Source organism: Prionailurus viverrinus, chromosome B2 (genome assembly GCF_022837055.1).
Source record: "Prionailurus viverrinus isolate Anna chromosome B2, UM_Priviv_1.0, whole genome shotgun sequence".
NCBI classification, from domain to species: domain Eukaryota; kingdom Metazoa; phylum Chordata; class Mammalia; order Carnivora; family Felidae; genus Prionailurus; species Prionailurus viverrinus.
In genome coordinates this window covers 123512739-123531691 of record NC_062565.1, presented here as the reverse complement: position 1 = coordinate 123531691, position 18953 = coordinate 123512739, and the positions used below count along the sequence as shown (strand labels likewise).

The 18953-nt window shown below is 41.1% G+C and overlaps 1 protein-coding gene across 6 annotated transcripts in view; it reads left to right on the top strand.

Annotated features, from left to right (window-relative positions):
- MAP7 (microtubule associated protein 7) overlaps positions 1–16812 on the top strand; it is a 178237-nt gene extending 161425 nt beyond the window's left edge. For 5 of the 6 annotated variants that reach the window (XM_047857797.1, XM_047857798.1, XM_047857794.1 and 2 more), the window contains 7 exons: positions 586–760; positions 999–1100; positions 1640–1690; positions 1792–1849; positions 4264–4366; positions 13308–13531; positions 15276–16812. In XM_047857797.1, coding sequence (XP_047713753.1) covers positions 586–760; positions 999–1100; positions 1640–1690; positions 1792–1849; positions 4264–4366; positions 13308–13531; positions 15276–15286 — 724 coding nt within the window. In that variant the 3' untranslated portion in view covers positions 15287–16812. The remainder of the gene's footprint in view (positions 1–585; positions 761–998; positions 1101–1639; positions 1691–1791; positions 1850–4263; positions 4367–13307; positions 13532–15275) is intronic. The other variant, XM_047857795.1, reaches the window with a different exon arrangement.
- Positions 16813–18953: the final 2141 nt, after the last annotated feature.

The window sequence follows — 18953 nt, the reverse complement described above, 5'->3', positions numbered from 1 at the left end:
GTTTGCTTAGTTGGGCTCCTCCTGGGGCTAAAAAAAACCAATGTCAATGCAAATTGTTCTTCAAATAAGCACAACAGCACCTTGGGGGCGTGGGGGGAGGGGGAAGGACCACAACCCCTGTGCTGACAGCGATCTTGGACGTTCCCTACCCTTGATCCCAACAGGACTCTTCTTACATGGTCCACCTTCCTCCTGCCCTGTAAGGGAACATTATAACCTTTATTTATTTACAAAGCTTTCCTTGCGGGGAGGGGGTCGAATTCATTACTAAAATGTCTCGTTAGTGGATTAAACAAGTCTCGGCCTTTAAGGATAATTAAGTTGCACGGACTTCCACAAAACAAGCGCTCCTCGAAATACTAGTGGTCTCGTTTTCTGTTTACTACAAGGCCACATGAGGCCGGAAAGATGAAGCATGGAGGGTGGCTTCACGTTTTGACCAGGAACCACGCTGAGCGTCCCCAGTGGAGATTCCCCTCCCCCCCCCCCCCCCCCCCCCCCCCAGCCATCAGAACAGACTGCCCCTGCTGGAGCCACAAACCCGAGCCTCTGTCCAGGGAGCCCCCCTCGCGTGTCTTTTTGCAGACAAAAGAAAGAGGAGCTGGCGCAGAAGGTGGCGGAGGAGCGGGCGCGGCGCGAGGAGGAGGCCCGCCGGCTGGAGGCCGAGCAGGCCCGGCAGCGGGAAGAGCAGCTGCGCCGGCAAGCGGAGGAGGAGCGGGAGCGGCGCGAGCGCGAGGGCGAGGAGCGCGCGCAGAAGCAGGTAGGGGTCCGCCCGGCAGGGCCCTGGGGAGGGGGGAGAGTGTCCAGGGTGGGGGTGCAAGTCCTCCCGCCCCGTCTCGTGCACGCGCTCGCCTCTTGCACTTCGCCGCGCGCCCTCGCGCCCGCACCTCCGGGAGCCCCCTCCTCACCCCCCCACCCCCACCCCCACCCCCACCCCAGGGATGGGGGCAGCGAGCAACCCTGCTGGCCAGAAGCACAGGCCGCCTTCTTGTTTCCAGAAGGAAGAAGAAGCTCGCGTTCGGGAGGAAGCAGAGAGGGTCCGGCAGGAGCGGGAGAAGCACTTCCAGAGAGAAGAGCAGGAGCGCCTGGAAAGAAAGAAGGTGATTGCATCTAACGCGGAAACCTGGGATGCTAACTGTGCCCATTCTTCCCCAGACTTGAAGCCACGGGAGGACCCAGACACTAGCTCACTGCTCTCAGAAAGCACGTGTGTTCTGCTCGTGCTCTGCTTGTTTAATCCACTAACGAGACATTTTACTAATGAATTCGACCCCCTCCCCGCAAGGAAAGCTTTGTAAATAAATGAAGGTTATAATGTTCCGTTACAGGGCAGGAGGAAGGTGGACCATGTAAGAGTCCTGTTGGGATCAAGGGTAGGGTAGCTCTCAGGATTCGTCATCTCCTCCAAAGAAATCAGTCTTCATAGTGGGGCGCTCACCATAAACAGTTCCTTCTGATTCATGTGCCTTCAGTCAGTTCCAGCTTTGTGAATAATGCCAAGTAGGCCAAAGCAGTGTGTATTATAATTACCCAAAGTAACAGACGTGTTTTAATGACCCATTTGCTTAGTCAGTGAAATGTGCCAGGCTAGCCTTCTTTCTGGATTTGATCCTTTTGCTCAATTCTCCCTTCCTTGTAGCGACTTGAGGAGATTATGAAAAGAACAAGACGAACAGAACCTACAGATAAGGTACTGAGATGGCCATTTTTAAACTATTCCTAATAACCTTTTTTTCCTTTCACTTCTAACTTTAACATTTAAAAAAATCTTTTTTTTTTTTTTTTTTGTAGAAAACTGTTGATCAGAGAAACGGAGATATAACCAAGGGAGCTCTCACTGGAGAAACAGGTATTTGCTTCAGTGAATTCAAATAAATTCAAATGTAGACAAGAGTTTTTGAGTTAGCTCTCTAGAGATCAAGATATTTCTTGATTGGTTACACACAATAAAGTTACTCATTGATGTACAGAAGCTTAGGTGTGTGTCCTCTAGTCCGCAGATTTTCCCCTTATGGAAAACGCTCTTGCATTTGTGGCAGATGTTTTGTCATATTAGTTTATACTCTAATGGTGTGCTTAATATCTTAAATCATTTCACACTATAAGTATCCATATCTGTGGATATAGATTTGTATATCCCTGTGTGTATGCACACATAAATATATATACACACATAATGAGAAGAATTTTGTTGGTGTTATAAAATTAAGTTTAATTTATCATTTACTGTCTGCTAAATTAGCATGTATGTATATTTGCTCTTAAGTACTCTAAACGTACACATTTTGAAAACTTGTATTTACAGCAGTTCTCAAAAAAGAATTTATGCTTTTTTAACTTCTGATTTCAGAATAGAGTTAAAATTAAAAATTTGTTAAAATTTCATTAGAAAGTTGTTGAGACCTATAGGCTTTGGACAGAGATCATTAACTTCTTGGTGATTTTCAAAGAAATTTGCTTTAAATAAAAGTTGCCTTAGTGTGTTAGTACCCAGGTTCAATTAGTATTTATTAAGGGGCCTCTTCGTGCCAGGATGTATATACATCCTGCATACATTTTCTTGTTGAACTTCCACTGCAGCTTTGTGAGGTTGAGTGCTTTATCTTGGAGTCAGCAAGCATTTCCAGAGACCTGCCATGTGCCAGGCCTCCTTGCAGGTGCTGGGAGTCCGTGGGACAGGCCAGGCCAGTTCCCTTCCCCTGAGGAGCAGCGTGACCAACCCAGCTCCCAGAGCTGAAGTGCAAGCTCGTAACTCTTCCTCTGTGATCCCACGTCGTCTTCATGATTGTACATACAGGTGGTGGGTAGAGAGCCCATCGTGTAGCCTTCCTCTTTCCTCATCTGCAATATCAATATGATAAGAAAGGACCAGAGATACCCCACTTTCCTTTGCTGTTTTTTTTCTTTTAAGACTGGACTAATCAAATGATTTCATGATTCCTTCATAGTAGACTTTTCATGGTTTTTAAAGATGCCCTAAAAATACTTGTTTGGAAGATAACCCTTGTGATCGCCTATTAACCCCACTGCATTATTGCAAATCTTGTAATACGTGGCGACCCTATGAAGGCGTAACCCCCCGTGAGTTATCAGAATGAGCATTTTAGGATGTAAATTGCACCATCGCAGGGTTATTTGAGGGGCTGATGCTGTAGTTCGTGCATGGCCAGTTTCCTTGTTTTTTTTCTTTGTTTTTCCATCTTCCCCCTTCCTACTATTCCCTTAACAATTCTTTCAGTATTCTTTGTACCTCAGCTTGAGAATCCACCAAGGCAACAGGGAAGGTGAAACTTGCCAATCATCCTATCTGTGTTTATCAACACTCACAATAAGTCTGGTTTGAGTTCATATGCTGAAAAGGGCCTGAGGTTTATCTGGCTAACAAATATCCCTCTTTGTCCAGTCCCATGTGTGGTTGAGGGCTGAATGCTGTTGCCAGGGCTCCAAAAAGAATTCGAGGGCAGGCAGGCAGGTGAGTTTTCAGACCTATCGGTAATCTCCGAGGCTGCCTACTACCAACTTGGCAAATTCTGGCATCTTTAATAAAGTTCAGTTATCAGACTCCCTGTACCTCTAGCAGCGTTACTGAGCTCGTGCTATGCTGTGAAATGAGACTTCCTTGGGACTCAGACCTTTATGAAGGTTTACAAGACTTTAAGGAACACAGGCCCAGATTTTAGAGTCTGTCATCAATATTGTTGGCTTACGCTGGACTGCGAAGTGGAGCACTGAATGAAGAGGTGGCACAGCTAGGTACAGTTCACTGGCCTTCCATTTGTGAAACCCTTATCTTCTAAGTGCATCTAGAATTAAACTGAGTTTAAAAAAATGTTTCTCATCACTTGAGGTAGTTCATGGTGATTTGCTCCAAATCTAAAGATACTCACTGTCAGCCTGATCAGGTCAGCTTACTGCTGTCTTCACCAGTTGCTTTGGTTTCAGCATTATATACTTTCTGTCCAAAGTCTATTCAGTGCAAGCAAAAATAACACCCAACACTGATTGCCACCCTCATACCGTGCTGGACACTGTCGTAAGTGCTCCGCATATGTTAATACGTTTAATTCTCACCATAGTGCTGTGAGGTAGGTATTCTTATCCGGGAGGAAATGGGAGGCACCGAGTTTGTGGCCTGCCCAAGGTCACACAGGTGGTAAGTAGCAGAGCCAGGAGATAAATGCAGGCATGCTGGCTCCTGGGGTTTGGGTTTGACCATAGAGTAGTAGTAACCCTTTGTCCCATCCTCTTTGCTGTTATGTTCAGTGGTATCTGCCCTTCCGTGTCTGACAGACTCTTCAGGAAATGGAGAACCAGTGGCCAGCCCACATGCCGTTACCTCACACCAATCAAAAGTGACTGTGGAGAGGTGAGTTAGACAACCGGGTCTTTTCTACCGATGCGCATTAGAGCAGAGCACTAATCCCACCAGAACTTCTTAGGCCTGACGGAATTCCAAAATGTTAACATAAAGATTTATTTTTATTTGGGTTCATTAACTTTGGGTAGAGCTAGTAATTCCATACTCAGAAAAAGGCAAAATATCTTTTTACTGAAGTCCTTAAATATGATAGGTTTGGGGTGCCTGGGTAGTTCAGTGGGTTAAGTGTCTGAGTCTTGATTTAGGCTCAGGTCATAATCTCATGGTTGTGGGTGGGTGGCTCAGGTCATGATCTTATGCACTGAGTGTGGAGCCTGCTGGAGAACTCTCTCTCTCCCTCTCTCTTCACCTCTCTCTCTCTCTCTCTCTCAAAATAAATATTAAAAAATATATGTGGATAGTCAGGTCTGTGTGTGCCTATTAAAGAAAATTACGGGGAAGAATTTGTTTGTATATATTTAACATGATCTAGACCATATTCATATCCTTTGATGGCATAGAACTGTATTTTTACCATACAGAATATTCTAGTAAGTCACAGTTGGTTCTCCAGTAAAATAATTTCGATGCCAATAATTCTTATATTGGTAGTAGGGCTTCTTATAGAAGAAACAAACGGTTGCTAACAACAGTCAAGAAAGAATTGTGGGTTGAAAAAAGATTGCCTTTCTCTTCTTTGGCATTTATATCGACAGCATCATAAGAGCACTCTCAAAAATGAAAAATCAGGGTGATCCTAGCCTAGGCCTAAAAATCCAGTCATAAAGAAATTTTAGAAATATTTGTAATACTGTTCAAAAATTTCAGCTATGACTTTTTTTAATGTATTTAGTTATATTCTATAAGTTATCCTGTCTTTAATGCCAGAGTCTTTGCTGCCATCAGAAAATTGAAGGTCTTCAAGTTAATTTTTTTCTTAATCTAAAAACACACATTGCATGACATTTTGTAACATTGGCAGCAATGAAAAGATGAGTCATCCTGAGACAGACATCCTAAGATGTTCATAACTCATAAGACATCCATTGATACGTTTCTGGAACAGTAAGATCTTTATTTTTCCCACTATAATACCAAAGAGAGGAACTTTCCTAAGAGAGATCTTATTAATAAGCTTTCAACTACGTTGAATAAATTTATTGTCATTACCCAAGATATATATTAAGTCATACTTTATTCTTTTAGTTACAGCTTGATTTTCAAATAAAATATTCATCCCCAGCCGCTATAATTTATGATGTTCAATTCATTACTTTAAAAAAGGAGACTTTTATGAAAGAATAAAAAGTACCACAGGGAGAACCACATTATTACGATAAGGAACAAGTTTAGTAAGCCACTGATAATTTTATCTGATCAATAACAATAGTTTACACGTTAGCTGACTTTTTTCAGTGGTAAAATCATCAAGTAAATAATCAATATGTATATAAATACCTGAAACATAATTGTACCATGTAGACTGAGATAGATGATAAAATTCGATTTTCTCTTAGCCTCTGCACACAGAACAGCAACAGTTTATAATTAAAAAGTATAGCAATATGACCTTACTGATGCCATCCTTCTTCACCCAGGTGACACATTGTCCTTTGTCATACATGTAGTATGATATGATCCCTGTCAACCATCAGGAAAAATATAAGCATAGACTTTTCCACTGTCACCTAACAATATAGGCAGGTCCTGATTAGTATCAACTATGAACATTAGCATATAATACTAGAATGACCTTAACCAATTAAATTCATTGGCCCCGTGTACCTGCCCTTTAAGGAAAAAAATTCTAGCAGATTCCCACTTATATATAAGAGGTACCTTTATTATTTTCACAGAGATAAACTTGGGTTTAAAATGTTAATAGGTTGTATTTGTTTAGAAAGCCAAAACAAAAAATAACACTACTAGCCCAAGACTATTCAAATTAAAAGAGGTCATTTATTGTGAAGAATATTTTTCTGAAATTAAGCTGACATTTATACACGTGGTACTGACTGATCCCATTGGCATGAGGGATGTTCTTAGCTACCGTGAGCTTCTGCATTTATTTCACCCGTGGCTTTTCTCTATTTAAACTGCTTTAAAACCTCCAATCTCTTTTCATACAGGGTACCATGACGTCACTTGGCTTTTACTTGGCACCGACCCAATATTTATATGCCCAGTTCAACCCAGTTCATTTGTCATCAGCCCTTGCCACATAATGTGGTACAGAATGCTCTGAAATACTAATGCAAAGTGAAGCACTAAAATCGTGTAAAACTCAGCTTTATGATAGTCTGCTGTGTAGATGATCAGACTATTCTTTGGGGGCTTTTTAAAAAATTTTTATCAGAATGAAAACATGAACACAGTCCATTTCTGAACGACTCTGGCCGATAGGGGGTGTTTAATATGCTGTTGTTTCCTGTTGCATGATACAGAGTTTGTGAGATGCAGCCCAAGAAACTCTGATTCTCTCAGTTATTTCTAAATTTGTCTTCCTTGAATTTGTGCACACTGATGTTGAAACAATTTGTATTTTCACTTAGCCTCATCTTTTTTAGTAACAAAAAGTGCAGAAAGAAGCGTTTTTTATTTTTCTAACCTATGTGCAGTTTCAAGGTTAGGACCCATAGTTGTCAAAAACTAGGTTTTAGGGAATAAGTCCTTTCTCACAATTTCCATACCTTTTGTAATTTTACAGGTTTTGTTTCTGTTCTTTTTTTTCTTTCATCTTTTAAATTGAATATCCCTACTGTGCTTAGTATATCAGTCAGGGTCCAGCGAGTATATCAGTCAGGAGAGAGAAACCAGAGAGATTAATCTGAATAGGAAAGTTTAACTCAAGAATAGTTAACTGTTACTTGGGATTAGAGCAACAACATATTGCTAGTAGGAAGTCAAGAGAACTCAAGAATAGAGGAGGGGCACGTGGGTGGCTCAGTCGGTTGAGTTTCTGACTTCAGCTTAGGTCATGATCTCACAGCTCATGTGTTCCAGCCCCGCGTTGGGCTCTGTGCCGACAGTTCATAGCCTGGATCCTGGTTCAGATTTTCTGTCTCTCTCTCTCTGCCCCTCCCCTGCTCATGCTCCATCTCTTTCAAAATTGAATAAACATTTAAAAAAATTTTTTTAATAAAAAAAAAAAAAGAATACAGAAATAGCAGGTATAAAGAGCAGCCACATCCCTGGGCCACACCCAAGGAAGAGTCACCTGCACCATGGCTTCCATTCAGACCTTGTTCGAGAAGGTATGGCCGTGACCCACTAGATGGTGAGGAAGTTGTCATGTATCTTGATGGTGGAACTTGGCAGATATCTACTCTAGAATGTTTGGGGAGGCTGTTCACCAAGAGGTGTCTCAGTAGAGGCAGAGACTTGTCTACCACAAGTCGGCCCTACGTAGGTGCACGGGGAAGCCCTTCTTGCTGCCGGGGCTGGGCTGGGTGCTGAGGAAGCCTCATAGCACTGCGGAGGGCAGACAACTGGGAATGCCACAGGCATGTGCCGCAGCAGCCTGTCGAGCAAGCACAACCAAACCAGGAAGCACAGTTTTCCTTGCGCAGCGTCTCTCCAGCAGCCTTAAATGGCGAAGCTTGGAGATTGTGCCAGCTGGCAAAGGAAGATTATTTAAAGGACCCTGATCCACCTGGGTGGCTCAGTCTGTTAAGCGTCTGACTCTTGATTTCCACTCAGGTCATGATCTCACAGTCGTGGGATCGAGCCCCGCGTCAGGCTCCACGCTGATGGTGTGGAGCTTGCTTGGGATTCTCTCTCTCTCTCTGGCTCTGTGTCCCTCTCCCACTTGCATTTTCTCTCTCTCTCTAAATAAATAAATTAACGTCAAAAGAAAAAAATTTTTCAAGGGCCCACATCCAGTTTCAGAGCAGGAATGAAGGATGAATTTGGAGGCAAAAGCAAAAGAAAACAATACCTGACAAGTTTACCTTGTCTTTAAAAAAGGCTCCTCCTCAGCTCTTTGTCATTCTAGTCCTATTTCTCTGGAGATTCTTCAGCATGAGTGTGAGGTTGAGGAAGAAGAGCTTTAGAACCAAAATTCCCAGGCTGGATTCCCTAGTTTTATCTCTGTTCTCAGACTTTGGGATTAGCCTACTTAAATAAGACTTAGTTTTCTCATCTGGACACGAAGAGGTTTTCCCCCCCAAAGTTCTGGAGGGTCCAATGAAATACTGTCTGTGAAGGCGCTCTGAAAACTGTTGTACTGTACAAATGTCAGATGTTATTTTACCTTTATCCTTCTAAAGTACGGTGTCCAGAAGACATCAAACACTGGTGTAGCTGCAGTGTAATGTTATAAAAAAATGCTTTTATTGTGTCTGATAGCACACCTTCTCATGCCTCCCATTTTATTGGCCTTTTCTTTAACCACAAAAACATGAGGAATCAGTGTCACCCAGATCCAGTTTACAGAGATTCCCAGATCTCTTACCTCCATTGTGACTGATAGGTCTTCATCTTCTGAGGATGGTTCAGTTTACAGGTCTCTAAACCCACTGCCTTTTATGTTGTTTACATTTAATGATTTTTCCCATTGTCCTCAAGGGATTATTCTTACAACTTACATTTCCCAGAATAAACATGATCTGGATACTTAAATTTTACCTCCTCCATGTCCAGTTACTATACAACTAATGTTAGCACTGACCCCTGAGGCTACCTGCCACTGAGACTCTCCTGCCTGGAGAAGGACCTGCCTGTACTGACCTTTCATACTCTTCCCTATAAGACAGTTTCCCGCTCACACTCCCTTTGCTTCAGTGGGGGGCTGGTACTTTTAAACAGTATTACTTCTGAAATCCCGTCATTAAAGTTACAAACAAATCGCATCCATGGATGTTCCCTTTTACCCTCAGTTTCAAGTCCACCTTGAAATCACTTCCCAAGTCATTGTTTTTTACCTGAGTGCATTACGGTCAATGAAGCATTCCATAATTCTTGTAATCCGTCAATATGTTTATTAAATATCTTACTAGGCACCTAAAGTAAAGTCATAGATCCCTCCAGGCTGCTCACTAGTGAGTCAAATCACTAACTGGAGGTTCCCAGGGTCCCTTCCCAAGAACCCGACCTGGGTGACCCTCTGTGGAAATCCATCACAACAAATGCTGTAAGCCATGCAGCAGGGTTTATTCTCACTAGAAAACTCCAGTCCTAAGAATGAATATTTTTAGTTTAGAATCGGAGGAGTTTCACTTTTCCTAATGCCTCTGCTACCTAATACATTGGTTTACCTTCTCCTCAGGAAAAATAAATGCGGTAAACTGGGTTATATTCACCCTCATCTCCCCCTGGAGATATGTCAGCACACGGTCTGGAAGCACCCTGGGATGATAGTGTCCTCCTAGTATTTTCCAGCAGCTAGGACTAGGAGTAGCAGCAGTTCCTGGTGCAGAGAAACCCTGCACCGGGAACACCCTGAACCTTCCTTCAGCCTCAAGGGGCCTGAATGACACTTCTGGCCCCTGTGGTTTCTCCTGCTCTCAGCCTTTGGTGTGCAGTGCTTTTAAAGCCTGAAAACAATTCTCCTTGCCCAACAGGATCCCCACTGACAGTAGGTAAATTGAAGAGGGTTGGAGTTACCAAAACTCTGGCCAGCTTTTAAAGGTACAAAGAAATAAAGGAGCCTGGGCAGGATGATTCCTATTCCAGAAACCATTTTTAGTTCTTGAGAATGAGTATTAATAGAGGGGGAGACCACAGGATGGAGGAGAGTATTTATTTGTGGATAACAAACTTGCTTTGGAACAAGAAACAGAGGATACAGATGAATGTGTGAGTACAAGTATGTATGGAGTGTGGAGGAGGGAGGACAGACATTATTTTAAGTTTCTCAGGTCATTCTGATATATTCTTCCAACTCCAGCAGAGAATCTGTTCTAGTAGCTAAAAAATTCTCATGAGCCACTGTCTTACCTTGCTAATACCCAGAAGACATTTCATCCTGTTCTTGGCTCTGAGGGCTGTCTTTTCAATAGAATGATCCTTCTATCTTAAGTGATTTGTAATAATTTTGACTTTTGACCTAGTGGTTTTCCTCCCAATCTTAGGAGTTTATAATTGTTTTTAGTTTCCCCTAAAGGGAAAGTAACATTGCCACACACCTGTCATTCAAACAGAAAGAAATGTATCACTTTTAATTTTAAAGTTACTTGCTATAACATGACAATAAATGTTAAGAAAGAATAAGGTCCTGGCTACAGTAAGCTGTATGGACTGTCAGATTTTACCATGAACCTAGCCCCCTTCCCTGGGCAGATTTTTTTTAAGTAATCTTTACACACAACGTGGAGTTTGAACTCACAACTCCCAAGATCAAGAGTCATATGCTGCACCAACTGAGCCAGCCGGGTGCCCCCTCTTCAGGTAGATCTTAGACGGACCAAGCAAAGTACACAGCCTTCAAGACTCTTGCACCCAGCTTCGGCTGCCAGAGTATAACCAAAGAACAAGAATTCAAAAGCTGGTGATCTTACCCTGAGAGGACATATAGATGCCTATTCCCTAACCCCAGTGACTTCATTTTCAGTTTTATCGTTTCTGCTGGTCACTGTGTCTTTTGAACATTTAGTAATTGGACATCCAAAGCATATAGCACAATCATTCCTCTAATTGTGCTAACAAGTAAGAATGGGTGTGGAGGTCAGCTAGGAGTGGGAGGGGAAAATGAAGTCAACTGTTGACTCAAGTCTGGGTTGGTGTTGCCAGTTCACCTGTTAGCACACGCAAGCCTAGAAGGTGACGGCGGGGATGACCAAGGAACGAGGCTTGGAGACGCACCCCTCTGCTGTATCTTTTGCCAAAACTTCTACTGAAAATCTCTTTGGGACGAGAACCAAAACTGTTTCCCCGGTTACAGAAAGCCTTTGTGTTGGGAAAGAACCTGGAGGCTGGGTGTGGTGGCTGGCCAAGCACTTAGAACAGCAATGTGAAGCGTGTGTGTGTGTGTGTGTGTGTGTGTGTGTGTGTGTGCGCGCACGCGCGCGCGCGCGTGCGCTCGCACCCACACTCCTGCAGACTCCAGTGATACAAGCCTCCTTGGTGAAATAGCAAAAAAGCACCATTATACCCTGAGTCTGTATCATGTTTTTATGTTATATTTCACAGTCTCATAAATAATACTTTCAGTGTACCCTACAATAACGTTGTGAGACACTTAGGACAGGCTTTTTTTTTTTCTCTCAAGAAGAAAAGTTTTAATGATTAACAAAAATATACCAAAATATCTAAATCAGAAATGCTTGAGAATGTGTTCCACAAAATCCTCATTTCTCACCAATTAGGTAAACTATTTCCTCAATAAGGGGGGGGGGAAGCAGATTCCTCAAAAAAAGATGCAATGGAAAAATTTGAGATACGTTAGCTTTATGTTACCATTTAGGAAGGAGACAGAAAGAGATGAATTGACATGTTAAAGTTCAAGCAGTTGGCACTGTACTACACATCTGCTATTCTGATCTTTGGCCTCTTTTCATAGACCTCTTTCTATAGGTAAATATTCGGTTGGTGATCAGTATGTATTAGAAGTTAAAACCTTCACAATTTTTGCTTCATATTCTTAGTCTTTTTCATTTTCCATTTGACAGTTTTAACTCTAGAATTTTGTCAAATGGAGTCATTTTTTTTTAATGTTTCTTTATTTTGAGAGAGAGAGTGCAAGAGCAGGGGAGAGGATGAGAGGGGGAGGAGAGAGAAAGAAACCCAAGCAGGCTCCGTGCTCAGCACAGAGCCCGATGTGAGGCTCAATCCCACGACTGAGAGATCACAGCATGAGCCAATATCAAGAATCGAATGTTTAACCAACTGAGCCACCCAGGCACCTCAAATAGGGTCATTTTGAGTTGCACACTTGAACAAATTATGAAGATTGCAAATATTATGTTTAACGCTGCCCTCAGATAAAGTGAACAATTAAAATAGCATTCATTTGGGGCGCCTGGGTGGCTCAGTCAGTTAAGCGTCTGACTTCAGCTCAGGTCACGATCTCGCAGACCGTGAGTTCGAGCCCCGCGTCGGGCTCTGGGCTGATAGCTCAGAGCCTGGAGCCTGCTTCCGATTCTGTGTCTCCCTCTCTCTCTGCCCCTCCCCGTTCATGTTCTCTCTCTCTCTCTGTCTCAAAAATAAACGTTAAAAAAAATTTTTTTTTAAAAGATAGCATTCATTTGCACAGGCATTGTTTTTACTGCATTATAAAGCATAATAATGAACATAGAAAAGACTTTCAATTTGGTTTTGAAGGTTTTAAAGAGAGGAAAAAAATCAAAGAGAAACTGTAGGTAGAAAATTAAGGATTTGATGGCCAATTGAATGTACCTCAAAAATAGATCCAAGATATTAAGCATGAATTAATGAGAATCAGATTCCGGTTAGGTTGGTCTTAAACAATTTACCTATAAAATTACGTACATGTTTTAGCAAGCCAGAGCTACCCAGGAAGACCTAGAATTTGAATAGCCACGTAGCATATAAAATGTCATAATGAACAAAACACAGGACCAGAGATCAGGAGGTCATGCATTCAGTCTGGACCATGTCTCAGTAGTTCTGTGACTCTACAGATTATCCCCCTTATCCCGAAATTATAATCCCCTCATCTTTGAAGTAAAGAACCTAACAAGGGCTACTGTTTATCAAACAAAGGTGTGTGAAAATGCCTGCAGTAGAAATTGTTAAATGTGTGTTGAAACAATGATCTATTCTAAATGATAAATTATTCCATTTTATAAATTTCTATAACAAAAAGAACAGATTTTTACAAATAATGTCTAATATAAATATGTCAAAATTCACCATTTTTGTGAATGATATGGTCAATCCGTCTAACATTTAATTCTAAAATTATTTATTATAAAATATTTTTTGTTTTTTTAAATGTGTTTTCCAATTTTAATGCTAATTCCTTTCAATTTTGATTTTTCAAATCCACTAGTACTCCCAATTTGGAAAAACAACCAAGTGAAAATGGAGTATCTATTCAGAATGAAAATTTTGAGGAAATTATAAACTTACCCGTTGGATCTAAATCATCCAGATTAGATGTCACCAACAGTGAGAGCCCAGAAATTCCTTTGAATCCAATTTTGGCCTTTGATGATGAAGGGACACTTGGGCCCCTGCCTCAGGTAGATGGTGTTCAAACACAACAGACAGCAGGTAAGCTTGCTTTGCATAACCATCACAGATATGTGACACTGCGTGAGGGAATGAACCTTCTGCAGTATGACTGTTGACATGTGGCAGCGGGACCACATGGAAAAGATTATATGGATCATAGAAACTGAATTCTGAGTTGGATTGGGCAACTTCTTGGGCCTGTCTCATTCTCCCACCTGGTAGCACAAATCCAGTCTGCAGCACCCACTGGGTGTCTGGCCATCAACTTCTCACAGGCAGTCCTCACAGCCCAACAGCACTCAATGCCAGAACATGCTTCACAAAGACAACCACATAATGTCTGGTCATAACACAGAAACCACTGGGCCTAGTTACCCCAACTGGCGTTTTTTTTTCCATCTTTCCCAGATCTTCAGATATATGAAGATTGCCGTCATCCTCTCCCATTTTTTCTCTTGTTCAGGCTTAGCAGCTTGGATGATACGCTGTTGTCCTTTTTAAGTGTAATAAGGTAGTTAGATTTTAGGAAATTGGACACTTATTCAGAACTAGGGGCATATGAGCCCAGTGGTCTTCTCTCCTTTGTTGAATGACTGTAAGCTGTTGTGGAAACTTACCAATGACTCTCTTATACCATCTCTGGGACTCATACTTGACCTGAATTCTTTGTGCAAAAAGAACAATAGCTTTATGTGATGCAAAGAAATAAGGAGCAACATCAAAAGTTACCAACTCAGGGGTCACAGCAGCTCAACAACACAGTCTCATCAGTCTCAAAAATAGGTGGAATAATCCTAGCTCTGTCTCTTTTCAAACCTATTTGAGTTCTTTCCAGTTTCTCTTCCCAGCAGATCACTTTCATGTATCGACCACCATCTCTTCATACTTTTATGAACAGACCTGGCCAGATTCAGACTTATTTGTGGTCAAATTATTGTGTCTTTTAGATTCTGTCTGTGACCTTGTGACAAATATTTTCCAATTTATCTGGCTGGAAAAGGCAGTGCTGAACCATCTGTCCAAATGAAGCTAGTCTTTTTTCCTTCTCTAATATACTACCCTTGGGAGTATAATTTCACTTTAGTGATCCACTGTTCTAGATTGTTAAAGGAAGCTATAAGGTCCATTCCAGGTCTGACATTGTGATTCGTAAGCCAGTGGAAATAATCTGATAGCTGGTATGTTAGTACTGCTGATGCAGCTTCCCACTTTGTCGTGTCACACATTCATGTCACAGATACGTAGAGGGGGAGGGACATCCAGATGACCTGCTGCCTCGTGTGACGGGCCTTAACTCACCTTTTGATTTACCTGTCATTTCATTCTTACTGTTCTTCTGTAACTACTGTACTTCTGTAACTTCTATAAGAACGTGGTCCAGTGTCTGTGATCTGAAATGGTATGAGGGTTCTTTGGGGGTCATGACTGTTTTTTTCAACAAACACTCATTTAGCCTCCAACCTTAAGCCTGAAGCATCAAGTACTGAGGATATGAGACCAATGAATAGAAGTCCCTAACCTCAAAGAAAAGTACAGTTGGTTGATGTATGTCATTTAGAAAAGTAAATGATATAGTCTAAGTTCAAGTAAAGAAAGGGACATGTGTTTCCTGCTAGTGGTAGAATTTGTTAATATTTAAGATTCTGAAAAAAATCGCCTATTCTTATACAGGAAAATATATAGAAAAGCATAGTAGTTTTAGAAATGTAAGATATTGTGATAGTATTCTTTAAGATTTTAGATAAATACTAATTTGCTTTTTTTTTTCTGTCTCCTCATATAGAAGTTATATGAGCATTTCTTCTGAAGAACCAAAGCAGAAATTTAATAAGAATTTCTACAATTAATGGAATTCCTTCCATGCTATAAAGGAGCATCCCCATCTTCCAGTTTTCTAAAGATTTCTTGACCATCCTTTTGAAAAGACTTTATTAAAGCCAGCTAAAGACAACAGACTGGATAGCTTTTCTAATAATTTTCGCCAATAGAGAAAAAGAAATTTTCCTTATCCTTCAATACTTTACAAAGGCTTTTTCCAGTGTGCTCCTTCTTAGCAAATCAATATTTTTCTGCATTCTCTAAAAGACAAGAACATTTGGCTATTTTAAAAAATGGGCTGACTAGGCATGATTTTTCACATAAATATTTTGGTCTTTAAAAGCTAATGTAATATTGGCACAAAAAATTTTACCTTTTACAGTATAATACTTGAAAAATAAGTACCTCTTTGCTCTACAAGTAGAGTGAATAGGAGAGGTGTTTAAATTAAGCCTGTTTGTTAAATATTACTGCAAAGAGTTCTATTTGTAGAAGCAACTATAGGCAGATTACCAGGTTCTTGTAAATGCAGTTTGTACATGGACTTTCTGCAGACCCAGCTGTCATATTCTTGCATCTCCTTTTGCAAAAGTGTACTAAACAGTTTTAAAATGTGAAAAAAAAATTATTTTTTCAGAGCAAGAAAATATACTGTCCTCTTAAATAATGTATTTATAAAGTTTTTTCCAGGTGAACTAATCAAATAAATTAGAACAACGTGACACCATTGCAAACTTTGATTTATCAGATGCATTCCTTATGTTACCAGGAGGGAGAATGTTAGCGATGATTCAGGGCTATTTCTGATGTCTGTATATTGCTGCTGTTCCCAGTGATGATGGGACTTACCTTTGCCTTACCTGATCACAAATTATGGGGGGTGGGGGGGCGGGGGGAGATAGAGATTTAATATTTCTTTAAATAAAAAAAGAATTTGGTTTTGCTCGTTTAAGAGCAATGAAAACATGATGGAGTGTTGACTGTGTCTGGCCCACACAGAGCACTGTACAGGATACCTTCACAAATGTCCTCATTCTCTGTGGGACCCGTCAGCTTTGACTTGTCACTCTTCCTCACTTCTGCTGCTGAGCTTAGCTGTACAAATCTGTATTTTCATTTTCTAATGTAAATTCAATTTTATTTTGCCATTTTTAGAAACCAACAACAAAATATTGAAGGAGAGGGGACTCTGAGGGAACATTTTTTTTTTTTTAATGGCGCGTTTAAAAAGGTAAACTTCCGGCACTATAATATGTTGGCTTTCTTAAGAGAGGGATTGGTTATATGGAATGAGAAACTATTCATTTATTGGATGATATTCTTAAAATCCAAGCTATAGTAACAGCTGTAATTTGTGAAAACATTAATTTGGGGGGTTTCCCTATTCTCAGTTGTCCATGTACACATAGTCATATTAAAAAAAAAAAATCTGTTCAACAAAGTTGTTTTATTTGTTTAAGTTGACCTAGCATGAAACACCAAATAAAATGTGTTTGACATAGTTTTACTTTTAGGTTTCTCATATGTAACAACTTCACTTGGATTGATTCTTGGGTTTTCAAATTGCCCTTCATTCAATATCAGTGACATTTCCCCAGTTTCCTCTGAAGAGAAATATAGAACTGGTTTATTTAAAATTTAAGACAGTAGTTCTGTTTTGGCTAGGTTTTCCTGGTTTCATTTGTATTTTATTTATTTACTTATTTTTGAGAGAGAGAGAAAGTGAGGGAGGGGCAGAGAGAGAGAATCCCAAGCAGGCTCCACACTGTCAGCACAGAGCCAGGTGCAGGCTTGATCCTATGAACTGTGAGATCATGACCTGAGCTGAAATCAAGAGTCAGATGGACGCTTAACCGACTGAGCCACCTAGGTGCCCCCATTTATATTTTCAGATTTGAGGAATCATTAACAAACAGCCTTCTAAGTAACCAAGTTTTAACTAAAAGTGATACAAATTTAATTACATATTTTTTAATGTTTGTTTATTTTTGAGAGAGAGAGGGAGACACAGAATCTGAAGCAGGCTCTGAGCTGTCAGCACCAAGCTCGACTCAGGGTTTGAACTCATGAACTGCCAGATCATGACCTGAGCCGAAGTCAGATGCTTAACCAATTGAGTCACCCAAGTGCCCCCAAATTAATTATATATTTTTTACATTTATTTACTTTTCAGAGACAGAGCACAAGTGGGGGAGGGGCAGAGAGAGAAGGAGACACAGAATCTGAAGCAGGCTCCAGGCTCTGAACTGTCAGCACAGAGCCCGACGCAGGGCTCGAACTCACAAACTGAGATCATGACCTGAGCCGAAGTCAGATGCTTAACCGACTAAGCCACCCAGGCGCCCCCAAAATTAATTATATTTTAAAACATGATATTACTAGAGGATGACCTTGACCTTTACAATGGCTTGACTGCTTTCTGTACAGCTCTTAAAGATCAGTATTTACCTGCTGATTTTAAAGAGATCTTCAGTAGGTAGTACATCAAGGGCAGTGCTAAGGAATCAGATATGACCCTCAGTATGGAATGAGGGTGGATAGGCTTTTAGTTTCTTTTTCACACCATTGTAGACTGTCTAGGCCAATGTAGTCACCAATCACAAGATCATTTGGTAGAGAGTGGCTACTTTTATTGGCAGTGGTAAGGCCATATGTCTCCTCTTGCATAGCCTAATTACCTGATGGGATGTTACAATAAAAGCAAATCTAGGGGCGCCTGGGTGGCGCAGTCGGTTAAGCGTCCGACTTCAGCCAGGTCACGATCTCGCGGTCCGTGAGTTCGAGCCCCGCGTCGGGCTCTGGGCTGATGGCTCAGAGCCTGGAGCCTGTTTCGGATTCTGTGTCTCCCTCTCTCTCTGCCCCTCCCCCGTTCATGCTCTGTCTCTCTCTGTCCCAAAAAAAAAAAAAAAAAAAGCAAATCTAAAACAGAGCTCTCTCAGATGAACAAATATTTATTAGCAAGTAGGGTCTTTAGACAGCTTGGGTAAGTTCCTTCTCTGCTCATAATCCCACAAACACCTTGACCAAAAGGCTCAAAGTAAAGAAGCAATGATACACTTAGGGCAGGTTTATGTAACCTGACTGAATCAGGCAATGCAACCTTAGTGTGGGGCTGAGGGAAAGACAGCACAGAAGTGAACGCTCCACATCTGAAGTACTAATCAAAGTCTTGAGTTGCAGGGTTTGCCATATTCTTCTACCTTGTTTCATGATTTTGCCTCTAAAAATCTTCCTGGGCAATCACTTACGAGCTCCATTCACTAATGAAAAAGTACTAACCTGCCTTATGCTAATTAACAGCGGTATAGATTTAGATGGCAGTATTTAAAGCACCCAGCCACCAGACTGGAGTCCTTCAAATGCATCTGACCTAGCCCCAGGGTAAGATTAAAGTTACGTGCACATGTACGTTACAAAGTTGATACTAAAGCATTTTGAAGTAAATTACTGCGTATTAAAATACATTAGGCACCAAGAAATTAGCCATTCTTTTGCATTTTTGTAACCAATGGGAATTATTCAACTATTGGCCTACATCTGATTGTGCATAGATCATTAAAAGGCATGAAATAACTATCAGATCAGATTACAAAAAACAATTTTTAAAAATGTCCTTCAAAGAAATTTCATGCCCCCACCCCAT